Source organism: Cryptomeria japonica, chromosome 11 (genome assembly GCF_030272615.1).
Source record: "Cryptomeria japonica chromosome 11, Sugi_1.0, whole genome shotgun sequence".
Lineage (NCBI taxonomy): Eukaryota > Viridiplantae > Streptophyta > Pinopsida > Cupressales > Cupressaceae > Cryptomeria > Cryptomeria japonica.
In genome coordinates this window covers 615,113,358-615,135,778 of record NC_081415.1, presented here as the reverse complement: position 1 = coordinate 615,135,778, position 22,421 = coordinate 615,113,358, and the positions used below count along the sequence as shown (strand labels likewise).

Below are 22,421 nucleotides of genomic sequence, written 5' to 3'. Positions count from 1 at the left end.
TAAAAATCAAAATGTCATCAAAATAAATAATTACAAACTTACCAAGGTAAGATTTAAGTACCTTGTTCATCAATCTCATGAAAGCAATTGGTGCATTTGTCAATCCAAAGGGCATGACCAGCCATTTGTACAACCCATTGAAAGCAATTTTCTATTCATCGCTTCTTTGATCCAAATCTGATACCCTCTCCTTAGATCAAATTTTGTGATGTAAATTTCCCCATCGAAACATCCATTCAAAGTAGAGGAAATCAATAATTTACTATGATCTTATTTATGGCCCAAGAATCTATACACATACACCATCCTCCATCTTTGTTTGGTGCTAGCATTGTTGGCAAGCTCAAACACGCAAGCTTTCTCTCATCAAACCTTTATCCAATAGTTCTTGGACTTTGAATTTTTACCTCCTTGTTCTACACAAGTGTCATTATATAGGCTGTCTTATTTGATAAGCTTGCTCCAAGAATCAAATACATGCAATGACGACAGAATAAAATACCAAGGTATCTTATCCTCTCTTGGACAAAATCCTCTCAAATGTTGAACGAAGTGATCGCTTGAGGTGACTCCAAGGTTCCAAATGTCAAGTCTTGACATGTGGATAAGCTAAATGGTTGATGTGATATTGCTGGAATCACAAGGGGTTCTTATGAATTTGCATGTACTCCTGCTTGAATACTGTTGGAACTTGGGAATTTACTTGATTTGAAAACGATAAAAAGAATGAGGGATTAGAAAGCTAGTCTAATCCTAGGGATGCAAGAGATTATGAATGACTTAGTGAAACTCTACTAGACTTTGCTTTGCCATGCAAAAAACAATGCCACAAAGCTAGTACAATCTTCTAAGGTAATCTTATGATGTTCAAATCACCACCAACAACATAGACACCATCAATGAGATGCATATCAATGGGTGAGTAGTAATCAAAGTTGAGCTTGAATAAAGAGTTCAGTTGACAACGCAAAGTATTTGGCAATTAGCAAAATACTAGTATGAACATGCAAATTTCACCATTAATCATCCACAATAGCTTTCATCCATCTAATCAACATGAAAATAAATGAGAAGTAAAGACCATGCAAATGTTCAATCAACACATGAAATTCACCATATCTTCAATGAAAATACTATGCTTCTTGCAACAAAGTCTTGGCAACAATCTCCTTTTCTCCTACTCTACTCTAACTACTATCTAACTATTGTCTGCTACTAAACTATTAACCTTTACAAGTGACAGAGTGGAGCCTTTTATAGTGCCCTCAATACAATTGAATGGCTTGGATCAAATCCAAATCGATGGCCAAGATTGAAAGATAGAAACGCTAATTAGGGTTTGTTACACCCATTACATTGCATTTAATGCTAGACCAATGATAAAATTACAAGCCTCTCTTTCTTGTCTTTCCCCAGTCATATTGGAAGATAAAGGTTGATCAAAAATTGGTTGGCTTGAGGACGAAGGTTTGTCAAAAATTGGTTGTTCTTGAAAGAATGGATTAGTTTGCAATGAGAAAGACTGCCTCTAACTTTCGTCAGAATTCTTATAAGAGCTCCTGGTTCGAAAAGGCATTTACAATTGATGTGACCGAGAGCTAGAAGTGATATAGATGTCAAGATCAAATCGAAGCTAGATGTTTGTTTGAGGTGATGATTGGATGAAGAGATTGAGACCAAGTCTGGTTTCAGGAACGATCTATCCTGTATAAGATGTGATCTAAGCGGATCAGATTGATGGATGATTGATTGAACCAGCTAGGATATAATCAACAAAATCTTGTAACACAATGGCCAGGGCATACTATAAAGATGCTATGCTCAGGATGAAAAAGACAAGTTATATGCTGTCCTGTGATGTATCGAGACTGACCAGGAAAGTATGACAGAGGTCTGTAAAAGATATCAGAATCATGCAAACAAAGTTTTCTGGACTCAGGAAGACAGCTTTCCTACAACAAAATGCCTAATACCATACGACAGACTAAAGGTAACCAGACGACAAACTAGATTACTCGTACGAGATGCTGTTATAAGTGTTCAAAGCAGACAATGAAAGTTGCAGGCACGTACGACAATTCTTCGAGGCTCATACGATAATTCTCAAATATCAATACGACAAACTGGACAATTGAGGTTTTGACTCATACGGAATAGGATCAGATAGGAAACGAGTTTTGATAGGAAACAGGGTTTTGACCACTGAGTTTGATGCTTCAGTTGATCATTCAGGTTTTCCAGTTTCAGTTTCAGGTTGTTCAGTGATAGTTTCAAATAGTTCAAGGATAAAGACACAGCAGACATGCAAGATATAAAGTGAATTCAAGCACAGCACGTTAATCCTAAAGAAATTGGCTGAGAGAGAAAACCTTTGCTGGCAGACTTAGGTACACACCCAATAGCTAATCAAAATATGGCCACTGAGTCTCACACAATGGATTCTCAATGCCGTATTAGCCGACTTCAAACGCTAATGGGGGCACGATATGGCAAGTATCTTGGGAGAGTTACTATCTCTCTTGCATAAAGATTATCCCCCTTTCGGAGGTGAACCGGGTAGCTTCTATCCTAGAGTTCTTAGTAAGGGTTTTCGTTAGAAGTTACCCCTTGAAGTTGTGCAAGCACGATTGAGGCCTATAGCCCAACAAGGTACCAAGTAAGATGTAGTCACACAAGCGTGATTGAGAGTGTGAGGCCCTACAAAATGCCCAATATGAGAAAACTCAAATAACTCTGTCCTTTGAGACTTCAATCTCAAAAAGGCCTATTTATTATAGTGAGTCGGAATGCTTGGGTCTAGTTGTACTTACTTGGGTCGTTCTTGCAGGGTGAGTACTTTTTCCCACTGCAACAAGCCCTCTAAAAGGTACACATGCAACAAAGCAGAAAATTTTTAAGGGTTTGAATTTCTGATTGTCTATATAGACAAGAGCATACTCTCCTACCTCTACGCTTTCCTCAAACACATCATGGACACATGTTCTTTGACCAAATTGAATTTAAATGCCCAAGAAAATAATTAAGAAAACACGATGTTTGTTTGTATCTCCTTAGGCAACCTGCAAAAACGATGTATCAGTAGTCATATCATTTGAGCAGTAGATTATTTGACAAGCATAAGTTTGAGCGATAGATTCTTTGACAAGCAAAATCTTGGATTAACGTTCTGAAAAAAAAAACATTTGTTAGGTTGTCCAAAACATTAGATAAACAGAGAACATAGAAGGGTCAGCGTTAGCATAAACAAATTCATGTCAGTAAACCTCTAAAAACCTCTCTGTTTTTCATACGAGAAAACAATAATTCGTACAAGTTTTATCACTATACCATACGACAATTATCAACAGCCCATACGACAAAACATAAATACTCGTACGACACCGAACAAAAATTCGTACGAACTTTTCCAGAGAATTGTATGGACAGAATCCGAGAAATGAAAATAAAATGATATGCAAGGCCAAAAATTGAATTTCCCGGCCCCACGGTGGGCGCCAAAAATGTGTGTGAAATTTGGAATCTGAATTTGAAACACAAACACTCAATAAGTCATTGCATTCATGGTTAGTCGATCAAAATCAATGAATGTAAAACCATAACAAGTCGACCTATTGCCTCCTAAAAGAAGCGAGTATAGATTTGCTCTCAAATTTATCTGAGCAATACCAATGACTAGACTACACCAAGATGGAGAATTTAATCTATATGAATGCAAGATTAAGCAAATTAAGCTAGATGGATGCAAACTATAATATCAAGTTATATGATTTTATCAAGCTAACATGATTAAGCTAATATGAAATAAGCTAAGATGCAATATTCTCAATGACTCTAGAGCAAAACCAGCATGATAACAATAAAATCTCTAGCCTTCTTGATTGAGAGATGAGAGCCTGAATTTATAGAAAATCCAGACAGAAAGCGACGGTTGAGATTGATTATTGATGAGCGGTCAAGATTCTCCCAGAAGTAGCACAATCGAGGTGATTTGATGTGATTGGCTGCTTTCTTCAGATTTGAAGGAGACAAGATTGAGCTAAAATTGAGATAAAATCAGAAAAACTGATTTATTCCATTTTCCTTTCTTAAAGCAAGCTTTCTTTGATTTATTCCCTTTTATTCAATTTTGCTCCTTTTTTTAAATTTCTTTTTCAAATTATCTCAAATTAATTCCTTTTTCAAAATAATTCTTTTTTTGTGATTTAAATGGTATATTAATTTATTAATTAAATATGCTAGGATAATTGATTAAAGAGATTTTGATGATTTATTTAATTGAAAAGATTAATTTGCCATGTGACATTGATGATTCAGAAATTAATTAATTAGGTGCTCAAAATTGATTTAATTGTCTTTGGTTAGGACCTTGGTGATGTAATCGAGATTAGGGGCCCATGGTTTAGATGACCATTTTTAGGGTATTACAGGTCCCAGTCACTAAAAATTGTATGAGTGTTATTTATAAATTTTAACATATCATAAACATTGGCTATTGACGTATTTCTTTTATGTCATTTTTATATTCTAATCCATAATTCATAATCATGAAATTTTTTTTTCATATAACTTATATGGCCTTGAACTTTTTTGTCATGCCCCTGCCATAGAGAGCACAACCTTCACCAATCAGATCGCAGGCATATTGCAAATAAAACTGAGCAATGAAATTAATAAAGGTTGGCAAGGGGGTATAACCTGAGTTGGCCTAGTAGTGGAGAACTTGTGCTCTTGAAAGAGAGGTCACAAGTTCAAATCTCACAAGGGGGTAGGGTATGTACACCTTATCAGCTTCTGCCCATTACCAATCAAAAAAACTAAAGGTTGGCAAGGGGGACCAACTAAGAGAATACAATTATCAACAATTACTTAAAGGCATTCTAAGGCAGCGATGCATTATAAAGGGATGTATCCCTTGCAAAGGATATGATGTTAGTGAAGAGGTGTGACTCCCTCTCATTTAATGATATAAAAGGGAGAACAAGTCATTGGGGAGAGGCAGTATTTAGAATAAATTGACAATCAATTCAGAACTTGATATTCAAACAACTAGTCATTGAGCAATATATAATTTCAGAAATTCATTCTAGAATCATTTATAAAAGCATTCAAGTATTATTCAAGGATTGAATTGTCAATCCATCAAGAAATATAAAACAGCAAAAGCAATCAGCAATTGTCTAGCAAATACATCAAGTTATCAGTTTTGAATTCTAGATAGTATTTGCATATCAGAAGGACGCAATCCCTTCCGGGCTCACAAGGCGGACTAAGGGTTGGAAGAACAGGGTCCTTTCATGCCCTTGACAAGCTAGGGATGGGATCCTTGGTATTGTCACTGTTGAGTTAGGGACGTATTGTCACTGATGAGTTAGGAACGGAGTCCTCTAATTCAGATATTTTGCAAAGTATTCCCGGAGATTCACGATTTGATCAACTTTGAATATTGTGCTATGCTTTATTGACCTGAATATATAAAATGTTTTGTAATCTTCAATAAAACTATTATCATATTTTGAACGAATATTATTGTTTAAAAGAATATCCCCAAAGGGGGCATTACACTTTCCATATCTTTAAATTATTGCAAACATTTGCTACTATTCACCCTTCTCGGACCTGCCAAGCTTTTGGCAACTTGCATAGTACGTTAGAAAATGGTTGAACATTTGGAAGATCACAACATTGTCTCTCACCCAATGGACCTCAAAGTGAACTACAATCCACAAGACCCCATGAGGAAGTCATTGAAACTTGCAAAATTGGCTGAGGAAATCATGAGAAAGGATATAAATAGTTCAAACTTCAGCCAATGAAGATGGTGGCAAAGATTTGAATCTTTCTAAACACAGGGCTGTTGATAAAGATGAAGCACAGACCGTGCTCAATTGTTGCAATCATCCTTTTACAATCGTTGTTGTTGATGAGCTTGAAGTAGTTGTTGTCCATAAAGAGAAATCAATACCCATGGTGGGCAACTGTGGTTTGGGTCAAGGGAAGCAGCCATGCTGCCTTGGATATTTAAGTCCTTTTACAGTTATTGTTGTTGAAGAGATTGAAGTAGTTCATGTCCATCAAGACAAATCAACACCCATGGGGAGCAACTGTGATTAAGCTCAAGGGCAACAGCCAATACTGCCTTGGAAACTTAAGTTATTTTACAATTGTTGTTGTTGGAAGAGTTTGAAGTAGTTGATGTCCATCAAGAGGAATCAACATCCATGGGGGGCAACTGTGATTTGGGTCAAGGACACCAGCCATGCTGCCTTGGAAATTTAAGTAATTGTTGTTCATCAAGAGGAATCAACACCCATGGGGGAGTACAATATATGTTAGTTGTATACAAGTCTGCAGCAACTGTGATTTGTGCCAAGGGCTGCATCCATACTACCTCAGAAATTTAAGGCCTCAGTTGGCATCCATACCTGCTCAAGAAGGTTTACAATCTCCTCTTATGTACTGCTTTATCTATGTTTAGTGATTACTAATAATATAGATTGTTTTCATTTGTGTTTTTGGCAGATTGAAGAACTGGTTAGAATCAGTTTCTTTTCCATAAAAATTCTGTCTTTCTAGTTCCACAAATATTTAGAAGTCGTGTTCAGAGTTTTCAGCAACTGCCAAGGGTATACTGCCTCGGAAATTTAAGGCCTGAGTTGGCAGCCATGCCGTCTCAAGCAGCTTTAGCAACTTCTCTTATGTACTGCTTCTACATTTAGTAATTACTAATACTAATATAAATGCAACTGATTAGCTTCAGCTACTTGTCCCAAAAATTGTGTCTTTCAAGTTCCAAAATATTTATTATGTTCAGAGTTTTCAACAGCTGCATTTCAGACTTGCAGAAATTTCAGAAATTTCATATTTCAGTATTCAGTTCAGATTTTTGGTTTCTAATATAAGGTATATAAGTTATAACTGTTATTCAGAAATTTCAGATCTGTTTTAGCATTTAGAATTTCAAAACTCAGTTCTGACTTTGGTTTCATCCTTTCAGGCCTAGTGCTTCTGCCCTGAGGTCTGTAACACCTCTCCAACCAGCCCTCCACTTCAACTTCTCTTTTTTTCAATCTCTTCTACTTTAGATATTAATATATTTCACTAAAAAAAGATGGCAGAGAAAGAAGAACAAACAACAAGGAAAACAAAATAAGCGTCTCCTCATCATTACTATGAATTTGGCCCATTGGGGTGAAAAATGTAGTGCATATATGTTCAAGTCACCTTAAGAAATTTTTATATTGAACAAAGAAACAGTTTTTTGACATCATGACACGTGGAGTAGAGATGCTGACAATAATACTGAAATTCATGACATTTTTGGCATCATGATAAGCATCAATATTCTAGCACTTATTGGACCACGTGTCACATTGTCTTGCAGCCATAAAACTATGAAACAGTTTCCTTTAAAGTGTTGATATGGTCTTAGCCCATGAGACCATAAAAGGGTCTTCCTCAAAAGTGTTCACATGTTCATACCCATACGAGACAATACAGTAGTCTTATTTAAACCTGTGTACAGGGTCTGGTCCCCGTGAGGCCATAAAATAGCCTTCTTCAGAAACACGTGCATAGTCTTGTACCTGTGAGGCCATTAAATGGTTTTTCCTCAAAAATGTTCAAATTGAATTTCCCCTATGAGACCATGTATGGTTCATATTTCACAAGTTTTTACATAAACTTTTGTGTACAAGAATACAATATGGTCTCATTTAAAACCATAAAATGGCTTTACACACCATGGTTTAGTGTTTTCAAAACTACAACATAATTTATCATCAGTTCAACCATAGAACTCTTTCAAACATGGTTTAACACATGCAAGACAACAACATGGTCTCTCATCTGATAGAACTTAAGATGGTCTAAGCCTCTGAAGACCACAATATGCTTTCTCATTTGAAAACTAGCATATTTGTAGCAAGCCAGTTCAGACCAACCACATGCTGAACAAGTATGCTCTTTGTGCCAAGCTGCAGAATCCTGTTGATCCTCTCTTGAACAAAGTCTCTCAAATGCTATGCTTCGCATTCAAATGAGACAACTCCAAGGTTACGAAATGTCAGGTCTTGACGTGTGGATAAGCTCAATGGTTTGATATGATATTGCTGGAATCGCAAGGGGGCTTATGTTGTATACTTGGACGTTGCTAGAACTCGAGACTAACTCATCTAACAAAGAAAGATCAAAAGGAAAGGGTTTAGAGAGTTTAATCTAATCCTAGGAATGTAGGGTGTAGTGAATGACTTGGTGAGACTCAAATAGACTTTGCGTTGACATTAGTGAACAACTCCACAAAGCTAGTGCAATCTTCTAAGGTAAGTTTATAGATGTTCAAATTATTACCATCAAAGCAATGCATACCAACGGACAAGCAATAATTGAAGCTAAGTTCGATTCATATTCCAGTTGACCACACAAGGCAGACTTACAATCAACAAGAAGCTAGTGGTATGGATTAAATGAATTTCACTGCTAATCATCCACAAAATCTTCCATTCATCTAATCAAGATAAAAGCAAATGAGAATTGGAAATCATGCAACTTGTTGAACAACACATTTCACCATATCTTCAATGAAAAGAGTATATTCATTTACAGGCCTTAGCAACAATTTATTCTTCTCCTACTCTACTCCTACTCTAGCTCATAATTCTTAATTGCCTTAGCAACTACTCTTCTACTCCTCTACTGCTAACTATTCTTCTATTAACCTTTACAAATGAGAGCACCGAGCCCTATATAGATAGCTCATTACAATGAATGGCTCAGATCGATTCAAGATCAATGGCCAAGATCGAAAGAAACCTTAATTAGGATTTATTACAACCACCATTACATTGACCAAAGAGAGATGAGGGTAGGTAAGATAAATAATATTTGATGTAGCACCATGTGTCACTTGTTCCCTCCTTGAATGAAAGTTGACCTGGTACCCTTTGATTGAACGAATGGTGACAGGGATGCCACCTCAGCCTGCCTTGTAGACTTAATCAATATGCCTTGAACATTCTTCATGAAATTTGGAATTCCTTGCAATACTTTGAATTTCATCCATATGTTAGGGAATTCTCCATGAACAGTTTCCTCCTTAACATTCTCTGACTTTGAGATTCCTTGATGTAGTTCTTGATTTCATGATGTGAAATCCTTTGTGCTCATGTCTTGAACTTGCTTTCCTTCATTTGTTCGCCATCAAGGTGAAGTCTTCTTCATGTTTGGTCTAGTCCACATCTTTGCCTTTGGAAATCCTTGTCCTAAAATTGTCTTCCAATTCTTGAAATGTTGATCTTCCCCATCCGCATTTGTTAACAAAGTTGCAAAACAAACATCAAACATCTATGGGATAAACTTTATTTCAACCTTGGTGGGAAATCGATTATCATCAAGACAAATCAATTCCTAAAACATCCGCATTATCTTTGTCCATTTCTTCACTTGGTGAAAATTTGATGCCTATAGGGACTAATTTATCATTGATCTTCATTTGAATTGATTTGTCCCTTCCCTTGTAATTTTGCCCTCAAGTGGAAATCCAAACCCCATCGGGACTCATTGTCCTTGAAAAGTTTGTGTTGATTTGATCACCATTTGATGGAGTGGAAAATCAAACCCCATCAAGACACTTCAATGTTCCTTACTTTGCCCTCATTCCTGATGGGTAAGTTGATTATTAGTTTTCCAGAATTAACTTTGGTTCTAATTTCAATCAGAAAATTGGAACTATGTAACATAATTCTGAAAAATACAAAGGATTTGATCAAAATCTGGAAAATTTGTCCTTAGAAAACCTGATTTTCAGACTTAGGATAAGTCCGATTGCAATAAATAAGTCTGAAGAGACCCATTTAAAGACTCTGAAAATGCAGGATTTGATACTTGAAACACTTTTCCAGGTCTAAACACACTGGTTCATGCTCAGAAAATGACTCATTTGAGGCTCAAATAAGTATACCCAAGTCTGAATAAACTCTGAAAATGGTGTATTAAAGTCTGATTTTCTGATATTGAAGTCTGAATACACCCTGAAAATGGTTGATCTTGGCTGCCCCAACATGTTTCAGGTCTGAATTCTGAGTTTGGAGGTCCGAATATACCCACAAAATGACAAATTTCAGATGTCCAAGCTTATAACAAAGTCTTATTTTCTGAGGACAAAGTCTGAATACGCCCTCCAAAGGTCTGAAAATGTCTTCCAAAAGTCTGAAGACACACTGAAAATGGTAAATATTAATGACTGGAAGTGATCTCAGCCATGTCACACACTCACACTTGATTTGTTTCACCCCTCAAAACTCAGAAATGGCCACGCCTGGGCACTAGTATGTGGCTGGAAATGAAGTTTCAGCCTAAAGACAACTCTAAAAATAAGGTTTCAGACCTGCACCAGCAATGGTGTCCACACAAAATGCCCTCAAACTCCTCAAAAATGATGTCCAAACAAGATCACCCCTTCACCAAGGATGGGTGGAAATGAAGTATAAATCTGAAAATGGGATGTTCCAGCAATGACCAGCAATGATGTCCAAATCTTCAATCAATGGTGGCCAGCAAAATAGCAATCACTCCCAGCCATGGCGCCAAATGAAATGTGCACAAGTCCCACCCAATATGTGAGGCAATCAGCCACACAATGAAAATCATAGCCCTAGCAATGATGGCACTAAGCATCAAAATTCGCCCAAGTCTCCAATGGTGACCGCAACTCTCAACAATTCTGGAAATTCTCCTCTAATGGTGGCGCTGGGAATAGTTGGGCGAAATCGCCCCTCTTAAATCTGCAATTCTCTTCAACTGGAAACTTAAATGGTGTCCAAAATGACACTTGGGCAAAAATCGCCCAGCCAGAAACTTCAATCTGCCTTCAATCAGCCACTTATAATATTATTTTAATGCTGGTTGGGCATACTTATTCATGTTTTTGCCTTGAGAGTTCACCACACAAGCAATGTGGGATAAGAAACTTGTTTTATAACAGCCTGGTGGAAAATTGCCTTGCATTGGGATAAAAATTCATCATTAAATAATTATTGCTGAGCATTAAATATTTCGCAACAAGGCAAAAAAAAATTAAAAGTCATTAAAATCATCCTCATTCATTAAATTTGAGCCAGCTGGGAAAATCGATTCATGTCTGGACAACATTTTGCATTAAAATTCGCCATAACTCATCACAAATAGCCATTTGGGGAAAATCGATCCCCATCTGGACACTTAAATTCATCATTTCATTCACTTAGTCTGGAAAAAAACCACTTTGGGGAAAAACGTGGGTCATCTGGATACCCAATTCTTTCATTTTAGTCCATAAACCACATTTTGGGGAAATTCAATCCCATTTGGATAATCATCTGCATTCATTTCCTTGAATTTGTCCGTAAATTGGTTTTGGGTAAAAACAACCCCCATCAAGATAAGGAATTTTGTCCACATTTAAGTTCATCATTCATTCCTGAGGAAATTCGCACCTCATCGGGAAAATTTCCAACACTTAGTCAAATTTTGGGCCTCCCAGTGGAAAAACGTGGTCCATCAGGACAAATTCTCAGTATATTTGGGGAGAAACACCTCTCATCATGGAAATCATGATCCATCGGAAAAAAGTCCTTTTATGCCTTAAAATCTCAAGAAAAAACGTCCTTTCATCAGTAAAACTCATTTTCAGACCTTGATTTCATGTTTTTCATCAGGACTTTAATGATTTTCACACACAAAGGTGTCCAGACTTTATCAAATTTCATCATTATGCATCAGGACACTCATCATATTTTAACTAATTTACCTACTCGGAGCAAGAAAATGACCCCTAAAGGAACTTTTAACACCTGCGCACAAAATCACATCATTTTGCAACATTTAAAACACATTACGCTCACACTTTAAGGCAAAATTGAAACTCAACACTTAGCCAGAATAAATCAAAACTCTAAGGCAACCTAACACTTAGGATTATTTTAATTATCTCTTGCATTCTGACATTTTGACATGACACCCTATTATAAGCATAGGCTAAAACTAGGAAACTAGGCGAAACATCTACCCTAAAAAATGAAAAGTGGGGGTCCCATTTGCAATGTGGCGATGTGTGAAAATGTCACAACAGGACCCCCTCTTTTTTTCTTGTTAGCTTAGTCATTTTTGCTGAGTTTGCATAGCTTGACGGTGTTTTTTGTCTCCTAGCTCTTAAGGATGCTGATGTCTTGTCAATTCAAAAGAACAATTGATCAATTCTTGAAATGAATAAGAGTGCAACATCTTGTCCTTAGGGTGTGATTCAAATCAGGAATTCAAGTTTTGAGTCTAGAATCCATTAGCAAATGTCAAAATTGAAAATTGAGGTTGAAAATGCAAAATATTGTAAAAGTTGTCGAAAATGCAAAAGTGCAAAAAATGTTGCAAAGTGTTGTCAGGAAAAGTGAAATGAGGAAAATGCTAAGTGTGGAGAATGAGAAAATAAGGGAAAATTCATAAGTTGAAAGATGAAAATTCAAGGGAGAAATCAAGGAAATTCCAAAAGAAATCATGGAAAATCATAGAAAAGTGATAAAAATCCACTTCCAAGTCATCAAAGGCAAGAAATTCTCTCCATGATAAATTAGCGCTCAAGATTTATGTTCCAAGGCTCATTTCCACTTCATAATTCCTTCTCTTAGGCAAATTTCCACTCCTGGGTGAAAATGCACCCTTAGTTTCTTTGATCATGTGGAAATCCACTCAAGTTTTGATGGAAATGTTGTCATTGATGTCAAAGATGATTAGTTAAGGAATTGGATAGTTGTGATTTAAATAAAAGAGCTTAATACACAATCCAAATGGAAATGCTATCGTCAAAGGCATTTAATGAGAGAATAATAGTAAAGCATCATAAGAGTACAATGATTTAATTAAAGAGAAAGGGTCAGCAATGGGAGTCTTAACTATATAAAGACACACAAGATCATCTACTGAACCTTGGAAGACAGCGGTGTAGCAATCGATGGAGAAAGATAAATATCACTGTTGTGGTGACTCTAAAAAAGACATTATGTGCTGGCACATCGTCCCAATTCTCTTGTTTGTGGTTGAAATCACTTATGAGATGAATTTCAGAGATTAGGAGTTATAAGACAAAAGCTACAAGTTGTTTACAAGGAAGAAAGTATAGACAAAGGAATTACATGCAATTATGTACAGACAAAATTTTCAACGATCTCACTAAGAGACTCTCTTTACTTAAGGCAGCACTTTCATTGGTGCACCAGCCGGGAATAGAGGTTTGTTATTACAGGGAGAAAGTATTCTTCAGCGATAATTGTTAAAATACGACTTCGTATCTGTGGTGAAGATAAGTAACACTTCATACAAATTAATGGAATGATTTGATCATTATTTTCAGTGACTTTGTACCCATATGTAAGTGATGCAATTAAAACAAAAGATAGCTGATTTGGTAGTGGTTCGGGACATGAACTTCAGTCGTAATTATTAGAGAAGTGATACAGAATACACAACATCATGGTCGACTTTCACGTAGCTGGCAATCCTTGAAAGAGTCTATTAAGGAAGCAGCGGTCAACATAAATATTATTGATCAGCAACAATAAAGAAGATATATATGGTATGCATTCAGGAAAATACAAAAGAGCAGCGATGAAAGAAGAACAAACATTGATTAATATTAAATGATATGAAGGCATTGATTCAAGAAGATGGTCTAAGATTATTAGCGATTCGTGATGACAAAAGAATCGACTTAGATGGTAGCGGTCTTATGGAGCAGCGACTTAATAATATGTGGCAATCGACTATGGTCAACAAGAAATACACATAGATAAGTCTTGAGTAGCGGTGAGTATGGGAGAACAATCGATAAATTAATGGAGCATCGATTATTATGTCTAAGCAAGCAGCGATTTATAGACAAAAGAATATGATATGATTGGAGTCTAAACGCCGTCTAAATTGCTGGAGATTGTTTTCGATGAAAACATATTTTGCCTGTGCATGGGATAGCAGAGTGAGGAATGGTGTCTTCATTCCTTGCTGGTAAAGTCACAAGAAAAGTAGCGCTAGTGTATCTAAGACAATGCTAATATTAAAACAGTATCAAAAGGATATTGATTAATTCAAAAGACATCATCTTTGAGACTATGGCAACAAAACCGAAGAAGCATATAGAACCACGACAATTCATATTGAGGAGATGTTCGATAAAATATAGATGCAGCGATCTTTGTATGACGTGATTCAACATACGGAGCAGAGATTATGAGAATACAAGAAAGTGCGACTTAATGAACAATGATAATGTATACAGTGGTGAAGAAGACAACAATCTAACGGCAGCGATGAAATAAAGACAACGACTTTATTATGACAGCAGCCATTATGTTCTACGAGACTATGGATCTCATGTGGCGATGATTAACAAAAATTGAGTTTGAGTCAAAGAATGAATATATATAATGAGCAGTGACTAATATAGAGGTAGTGCAAGTTACATTAACCAAGTCAGATTCATAGTGACTAATCACTATTAGTCAAAGATTGGCTATCATTGAAGAGTGCGATTTGTTATAGTAATTAGAGCAGAAGCAGAGGGGTGCAATTATGAGAAAATAACACGACTCTCTAAATAGTTTGTTAAAAATTTAGTAAAGCACTCGAAAGACTTTTTATTTGAAAAGTGGTATCTCTCAAGAAAAATCACATCCTTTCGATGGGATACATGAAGATATAAATAATATGTAAAAAAGATGGTGTGTAGTGAGTGAAATATATATAATTCTGAAATTATTTTTAGACAGAGAAATGTTAAAAGGAAGATAATACTGATAATATAAATCTGAGAAGAGAAAGGGCTGTTGACAGTTTGTGGTGGGCACTAAGTTGCACATATAGATACATATATATGTATACCACAAAGAAGATGAGTTAAGAAGTGAAATAAGAGGACTGTGAAGGTATTGTTTTTGCAGATGTATGGGCAGAATTATGAAGCATTATAGAGCAAATTTGTAAGTCTGTTTGTAGCAGATTTCAAGCATAATGAAGCAGATTTAGAGTAAAGGTTATGGCAGAATTTGAATCAGAAGTTGCATCATTTTGGAGCAGACATTATTGCAGACCTTGAACAGGGATATAAGACAGATTCAAAGCAGAGATATAAGATAAAAGCTTAAAGGAAGAATTATGTGCAGATTGAAGATAATATTGTGAAGGGTTTTATGGCAAACTTATTGTCATAATACTAGCAGATTTGAAAAGAAAATACAGTTAGATTTGTAGAGTAAAGTGGTATCCATCATCTGTTGTTGAAGCAACATTGTCAAGGTGGAAAATCAGATTTATGTGAAGTGGGTTGGTGCTCATAGATTCTGAATTGGGAGTTGGTGCTTCCAGTGGGTTGGTGCTCACAAATTCAGAAGTGGGAGTTGGTGCTTCCAGTGGGTTGATGCTCACAAACAGAGTTAGGGGTTGGTGCCTACGAACATTGTAAAAGAAGATTTATATAAAAGCATTTATTGCCGTGGGTTTCTCCCGTAAGGGTTTCCACGTATATATCTTGTGTTTTACTTGTGTTCATATTAGTTAGATCACATATGAATGTTGGTATGCAATGAATATGTTAATGAGATAAGCTATATAATTGTGATTGAAGTTGAAAGAGTTTAAATTGGTAAAATTTATTGTTATACTAATTCACCCCCCCCCTCTCAATATAACCGTGTGCTCTTCAAGTTTTCCTTCCTCAACATTCAAATGCGTTCAAAATTTCTTCCTAGGCAAGGGTAAAATTGCACCCATAATTTCTTTGTTACATGGAAGGTGCGCTCAAGGATTTCTGTTTCAAGATGGTGATAGAGAAGGGTTACTCCACAACAAAGAATTCTCAAACATAAGAATGAAATGCAAGAATTATCAAGGAGGAAAGATAGTTTCAGAAGAGTTAATCAAAGTTACAAAATTGATCAAGATGATGCAATTTGGGAATATCATCACAATTCGTCAAAAAGGAAGGATGATGTTAAGTATCAAGAGATATCTATGTTGAGATGGCGCCCATTCATCATCAACCAATCCAGTGATACCATGTCAACATGTCCAAATGCATTGGACTTGACTCATTCCAAGAGGAGCAAGTGACATGTGGTGTCACATTTAAATATTATTTATCATACCTTACCTCATCTCTCATTGGTCCACATTCAAAGGAAGGACATGTGTCCAAAGTTGTGTAATCATATCATTGGTCAAATACTAAATGTAAGTGGTGGTAGTTGCAACTACCCACATTAGGGTTCTATTGTCTGAATCTTGGCTATTGATTTCAAATCAATCAAGGCCTTGAATTGTAATTGAAAGTCTATAAAAGGCTTAGCCTTTTCATTTGTAAGGGTTAATAGAAGAGAATAATAGTGTAGTAGGAGTTAGAATATTAGTAGGAGGAAACAGAGATTGTTGCCAAGACTATGTTGAAATCAACACATAACTTTCATAGACGCTATGGTGGATTTTTGTGTTGTGTTTCTACATTTTGCATGGTTTCTTGTTACTTCTCAAAAGTAATTGAAGTTCATTGATTGTGGTGGATACATTTGGAGATATTTGATGAATTCTTGTTTCATACCATGGGTGATTTATTGATTGCAAGTTATTTTGCATGGTTAGTCTAAATCTCATAATTGATAATAGTTTGATTGTGAATGTTTCATTTGGACAGCAGCGTATTTGAATGAATGTTTGCAATATGAAAATCTTTCACTACATTAGAAAATTGCACTCTTTCTATGGTGTTGTGAGCTATCTCTAGTCAAGTAGAAAGTAGTTCCATAAGGAACTTGTCTATCCAAATCATTATCCATTATCATCATTGTCCTCAAGTCTTAGATTAGATTTCATATCCCTTTATCCCTTTTAATCTTTCTTTGTTTGAGGAGTTAAGTTAGTTTCCAAGTTCCAGCTGCTTTGCAGAAGCATAAGTCCCTTTGTGATACCAGCATATCACATCATTTCACTGGGAATATCCAATTGCATGTCAAGACCTGACTATAGAAACCTTGGGGTTGCCTTATTTGATCACATCATTTAACATTTGAGGTTTCCTTGTTCAAGAGAGGATTGAATACTTAGTATTTTATTCTGTGTTCGAGGTGTCATAAAAAACACATCAACAGGAAGCTAATGATCGTGCAGATTTCCTAGCCATTACAGGACTAACTCAAAAAAAAATTCAACAATAACGAGTATGGCCATGGACAAGTTGAAAGATTCAGAACATTAGTAAAGATGGACTTGTAACATCACACCCATAATAGCACCTTGCTCCTTCCACTCCACAACACTCCTCTCACTCAGTACCCAACAATGAACTAAATGAATCCACCTTTTCATTTTGCTTCTCACTTTTCTTTAAAACTTTCCTCCTTGATGTCCATGCTTTAATCAACATGTTGAAACTCCTTTCCCATGCTCCTAGGGTTTGCCGGCACAGTGCACTGGTGGACCCTAAGATCGATGGGGAGAGCACTCATTTTTTCAAGGAAAAAAGTACTGCAGATGTTTTTTTAAATGGAAAAATAATATACTTTTTACTGGGCCTTGACACAGAAGAGACTGCATTTGATTTTTGTCATCTCTGTGAAGTCCAATTGGTACTTATTCAAAGGATTCTGGGCAAAGGGAAAGGGGTACCAGGTCGCAGGAATAATCAAGTCAAGCCTTCAGTTATGGACTATTTCCTCTCCAACTTAGCAGCACAAATTCAGGACAAAATTTGCTTTTGTGGACGATCAATTCCCTAGTCTAGGATATATATTTGCTCAGTCAAGATGATCTGATCAGCCTATGAGAGGCCACACATTTCATTCATGTCAATCTTGATACCCTAAAGAGGACAGAAACTGAGTCTGCAGCTAGGATAGCCAAGCTTCCCTTGACTAATGAAATACAGTGAAACAGGCAAAGTTTAAACTACTAGAGTGATACAACTACTGGAGTTTTTAGTTAAGCCCCAGCTTAAAATCCTAAAAAGACACACTAACCCATTAAATTTGATAAAAGTACTGGGTTTTTGTAGTTGAGCCCCGGGTTCAGATCCTACAAGACGGGATAACACGTTACATAAGATAAAATAATGCATCCAACTTATTGGGCTACAATTATTTGACCCAAGATTGAGCTAGGCTTGTTTGACCCAAGAAGTACTCCTCGGATTATGCCAGCTCAAGCAAAAGTTACCCTGAAAAGAGAAATTCACTAAATTCTGAAAACAAATATTCTATGAAAAAAAAACAGACCACTGACCTTGACAATGTCATGTAGACGGATGATATTAGGATGGTTTATTTGCTTGAGAATAGTAATCTCTGATAATAGATTTTGCTCCAGCTTGCTGCTGAGCTTGTCAGTGGCAATTTCTTTGATGGCAACTTCATAACCATCGTGTATGTGCCTCGACCGCCACACGACAGCAAACGAGCCTGATCCAATCTGCTGCTCCAGCACGTAGTCCCCTATTATCCTGCCCCTATTCCCTCCTCTATCTGCCATTTTTTCTTTTCTCCGCTCTAATTCAATCACTTCTCGCCCTCTAAAACCCCACTCAGACGAGCAGAGTCTCTTTACTTGGATATAAACTGTCAACGGTTATATGTAAAATATAAAGCTACTTGCGTAGCTGTGCTCCGGAAAGGAGCAATTGAATGAATGAATGGATTTATTTGGGAAATACGTGGAAATTTTCCAGAGTGCAGAAGAAAGCTGGATAAGTACATTTAGATGGTCAAATATTTGGAAGTAAATTTGGGAAATTCGTCGTTCATCAGATGATGGGAATTCATTCGTTCCTTCCAAGCTTTTTCATTTAATCACTTTAGCCGACTAACTTCAAACAGACGCATGGAAAGCAAACTTATAAATATTATAAAATAAAACTCGCGAAATAATAAAATTTAAAAATAGATGTGAACATAAGCAATTTTCTCGTGGGAGTTGGAATTGGTTTTCTTTGAAGGAAGCTTCGATGGGGTTTGGTGGATGAAGCACCTTATGCTTGGATTTGTGTATCTATCTTACGATTTTATTTTTATTATTAGTTTTTTAATAAAAAATTTGGGTGATATAGATGATAGAATGATGAGTAAGTATATTTAAATTAAAAATTGCCTTTTAGTTAGTAAAAAGAGGATTTAATCTTCTAAAGTAAAATGGGTGTTGGAACTTAATTCAATTGCATCTTAAAAGAGTTGAATATTGGTGGATGACATAATTAAGGAGTATATCATTAAGAGGATCTAGTCTTTTAAAGTTGAATAGGTGTTAAACTTCATACAATTGCATCTCCAAGAGTTTAAACCTTGGTGGATGGTGGAATTAAGGAGTATAGTATCATCCTTAGCAATTTTGCTCAATCAATTGAACTACAATCTTTTGGCACTAATTTGTTTTTACTATACTAAAGGAAGGATTTAATCTTTTAAAGTAAAATAGGTGTTGGAACTTAATTCAATTGCATCTTAAAATAGTTGAATCTTGGTGGATGACATAATTAAAGAGTATATCATTAAGAGGATCTAGTCTTTTAAAGTTGAATAGGTGTTAAACTTCATACAATTGCATCTCCAAGAGTTTAAACCTTGGTGGATGGTGGAATTAAGGAGTATATTATCATCCTTAGCAATTTTTCTCAATCAATTGAACCACAATCTTTTGGCACTAATTTGTTTTTACTATATATAATAAAAATAAATAATTGCCAAAAGATGATATACATAGTAAAAACAAATAATTGCCAAAAGATGATAGATTTAGTAAAAACAAATTAGTGTCAAAAGATTATATGTGTGTAAATAAGTGTGTGTGTGTGTGACACACGTGTGTATGTTGTGTATATGTATATATGTAAGAAAATACATATACATAATATATATACATACATATATACGTATATATACTTGTATATTATGTATATGTATATTGTGTATATGTATATATTTATATATATGTGCATACATAATATATATACACACATATACATATACATATATATGTATATGCATATGTGTATGTGTATGTGTATGTGTATGTGTATGTGTATGTGTATGGGGACCCATTCGGGAGTCATGGAGCCTTGCAAGGGGCTTTGTGAGTTGATTCAGACATTCAAATGGCAGTTCCCAGTTTTTAGGAGGGATCCCTATTTTTTAGGGGATAACTGAGAGTTGGTCATGGGGTGCTTGGGAATCATTCTGGATCATTTGAGACCATCTCTTAAATTTTAGGGAGGGGTCCTATTTTTTAGAGAGGACTACCATTTGACTGGTTGACCACCCGAAGGGCCACAGAGTAGAGCAGGATTGCTTTTGAGCATTCCCAGATGTTTGGAGATAGTTTCCTACTTTCTAGGGGGATTCCTACTTTTTAGGGGATCACTGACAGTTTGCCTGCAACATTGGGGTAACATCCTCGGTCAAGTACCTTCAATCAAATTTCAATTCTAAGACCCAAGGAGCATTTTATGAATTATTTGGGAAATATTTAATATTTGCTAAGTTGGATCTAAATAAATAATAATAAAGTGAATTATTATAATCACTTTATACTTTAATAAAATATAATAAAGTACCCCTTGGGCACACTTCCCTAGGAATTATAACTTAAAAAGTGTTCTTTTATGTCATGAGGATAATACCCTCAATTGGACCGAACTTCAATGAGGGGGAATATTAATAAAATAAAACATTATAATTTGCTAATGTGCATACAAGGCCTCATGAAGTCGATTTATTGAAGGGGAATGAACTTGATTAAAGTTTACAAAATTTTATAACTTGGTGCCCTAAATTGGTCGAACCATTTTGGAGATGAATAAAAAGAGAATAAAACTTCATTTTTTATTCATTCATTTGATCATTCTTTACATTTGGTTTCAGCATTTAGGTTTGAGCAACAATCTTGGCTTCCAAGAACGAAAACTCTTAGGAGATTAGGAAGTTGGACGAAATCCCAGCTTGCCCGATTACAAATTTTACCACAGATTAGAAGGATTAATCAGATTGACAACAAATTTGGTGATCATTCTTAGTTTTAGATTGGCAGAGAATAATTGTTTTGTACAGGATTGCAGATCAAAATGTTTTGGCAACATATTCTACACATTTCTAATAACAAACCCCAGTCGTATCACTTACAACAAGGAAGACATCTTTCCAAGTAGGCATGAGGATTTTATAAGGGTTGATTTCCTCAAATTTGGAAATTCTAAAACACCATCAGTAAATCAACAACCACTAGGCATAGATACAGAGGACGGTGGGTTGGAAGAGTCACATTTTGGAACTGTTAAATATGTCTCAAAATCGTACAACCTGGTATGGGTATGTTGGAGAATTATCCTAAATAAAAATAGGCAAATCAAAATTTATTTCCATTTCATGATCTATTGTGTGTGTATTTGTATATTTCCTTTCAATATTCTTTCAATTCATGTATTGCAAATTAATTATCAGCAAAAACCCAAAAAATATAGAAGTACACACACACATATGTATAATTGTATGTGTATGTATGTATGTATGTATGTATGTATAATGAATATAAAACTTTTTTTACTGTCATTCCTAACGGTCTTCTCTTTCTATTTCTAATAATTTTTCATCTTATTATAGTTCCAATCCAACAGTCAATCCCAACACATGTATATACACACATATATATATACACGTATATACATATCTCTCTCTCTCTCTCTCTCTCTCTCTCTCTCTCTCTCTCTCACACACACACACACACACACATGTACACATATATACACATACACACATACATACATGTACACACGCACGCGCATACACACACAGAGAGATATGTGTGTGTGTGTACACACGCACACTTATATATATATATATATACACATACATATGTATATCCATCCATCCATACATACATATGTATGTCTACATATATACATACATGCATACATATATATATATATATATATATATATATATATATATATATATATATATATATATACTAGAACCTGTGGTGGAATAACACAAAAAAAAACCAAGAAACTGTCAATGTTAGTCAACCAAAAACTAATTTAAGAAGGCATATCAAAAGAGACACCAAAAACATGAAAGAATATTTAACTAAGAAAGTAAATATAACGAGGCATCTTCAAATGCCTCCTAACATGCTCTTAGCTCCTTCTCCTTTGTTCCTCTCCTCTCCAAGTTCCAAACTAGTGTAGCTCTTGGCAGCTTTTTGCACTATGGATGCTTATGGAGGTTCAAGATTGAAATGTTTACTCTAAAATGCTATGCAAATGTGAATAAAAGCTAATACTAGATGCTATGATGCTAAAATGATTTATTTTAGACCAAAGTAACAAGATATTAGTGGTTTATGCTAAATGCTCTCTAAAATTCTCTATAACT

At 35.6% G+C, this 22,421-nt stretch overlaps 1 protein-coding gene across 1 annotated transcript in view; it reads right to left on the bottom strand.

Annotated features, from left to right (window-relative positions):
- Positions 1 to 18,868, bottom strand: part of LOC131043463 (serine/threonine-protein kinase ATG1c) — a 202,960-nt gene extending 184,092 nt beyond the window's left edge. Inside the window, exon 1 of the mRNA XM_057976664.2 lies at positions 18,286 to 18,868. Within this exon, the coding sequence (XP_057832647.2) occupies positions 18,286 to 18,531 (246 nt within the window). The 5' untranslated portion in view covers positions 18,532 to 18,868. The remainder of the gene's footprint in view (positions 1 to 18,285) is intronic.
- Between the last annotated feature and the right edge of the window lie 3,553 nt (positions 18,869 to 22,421).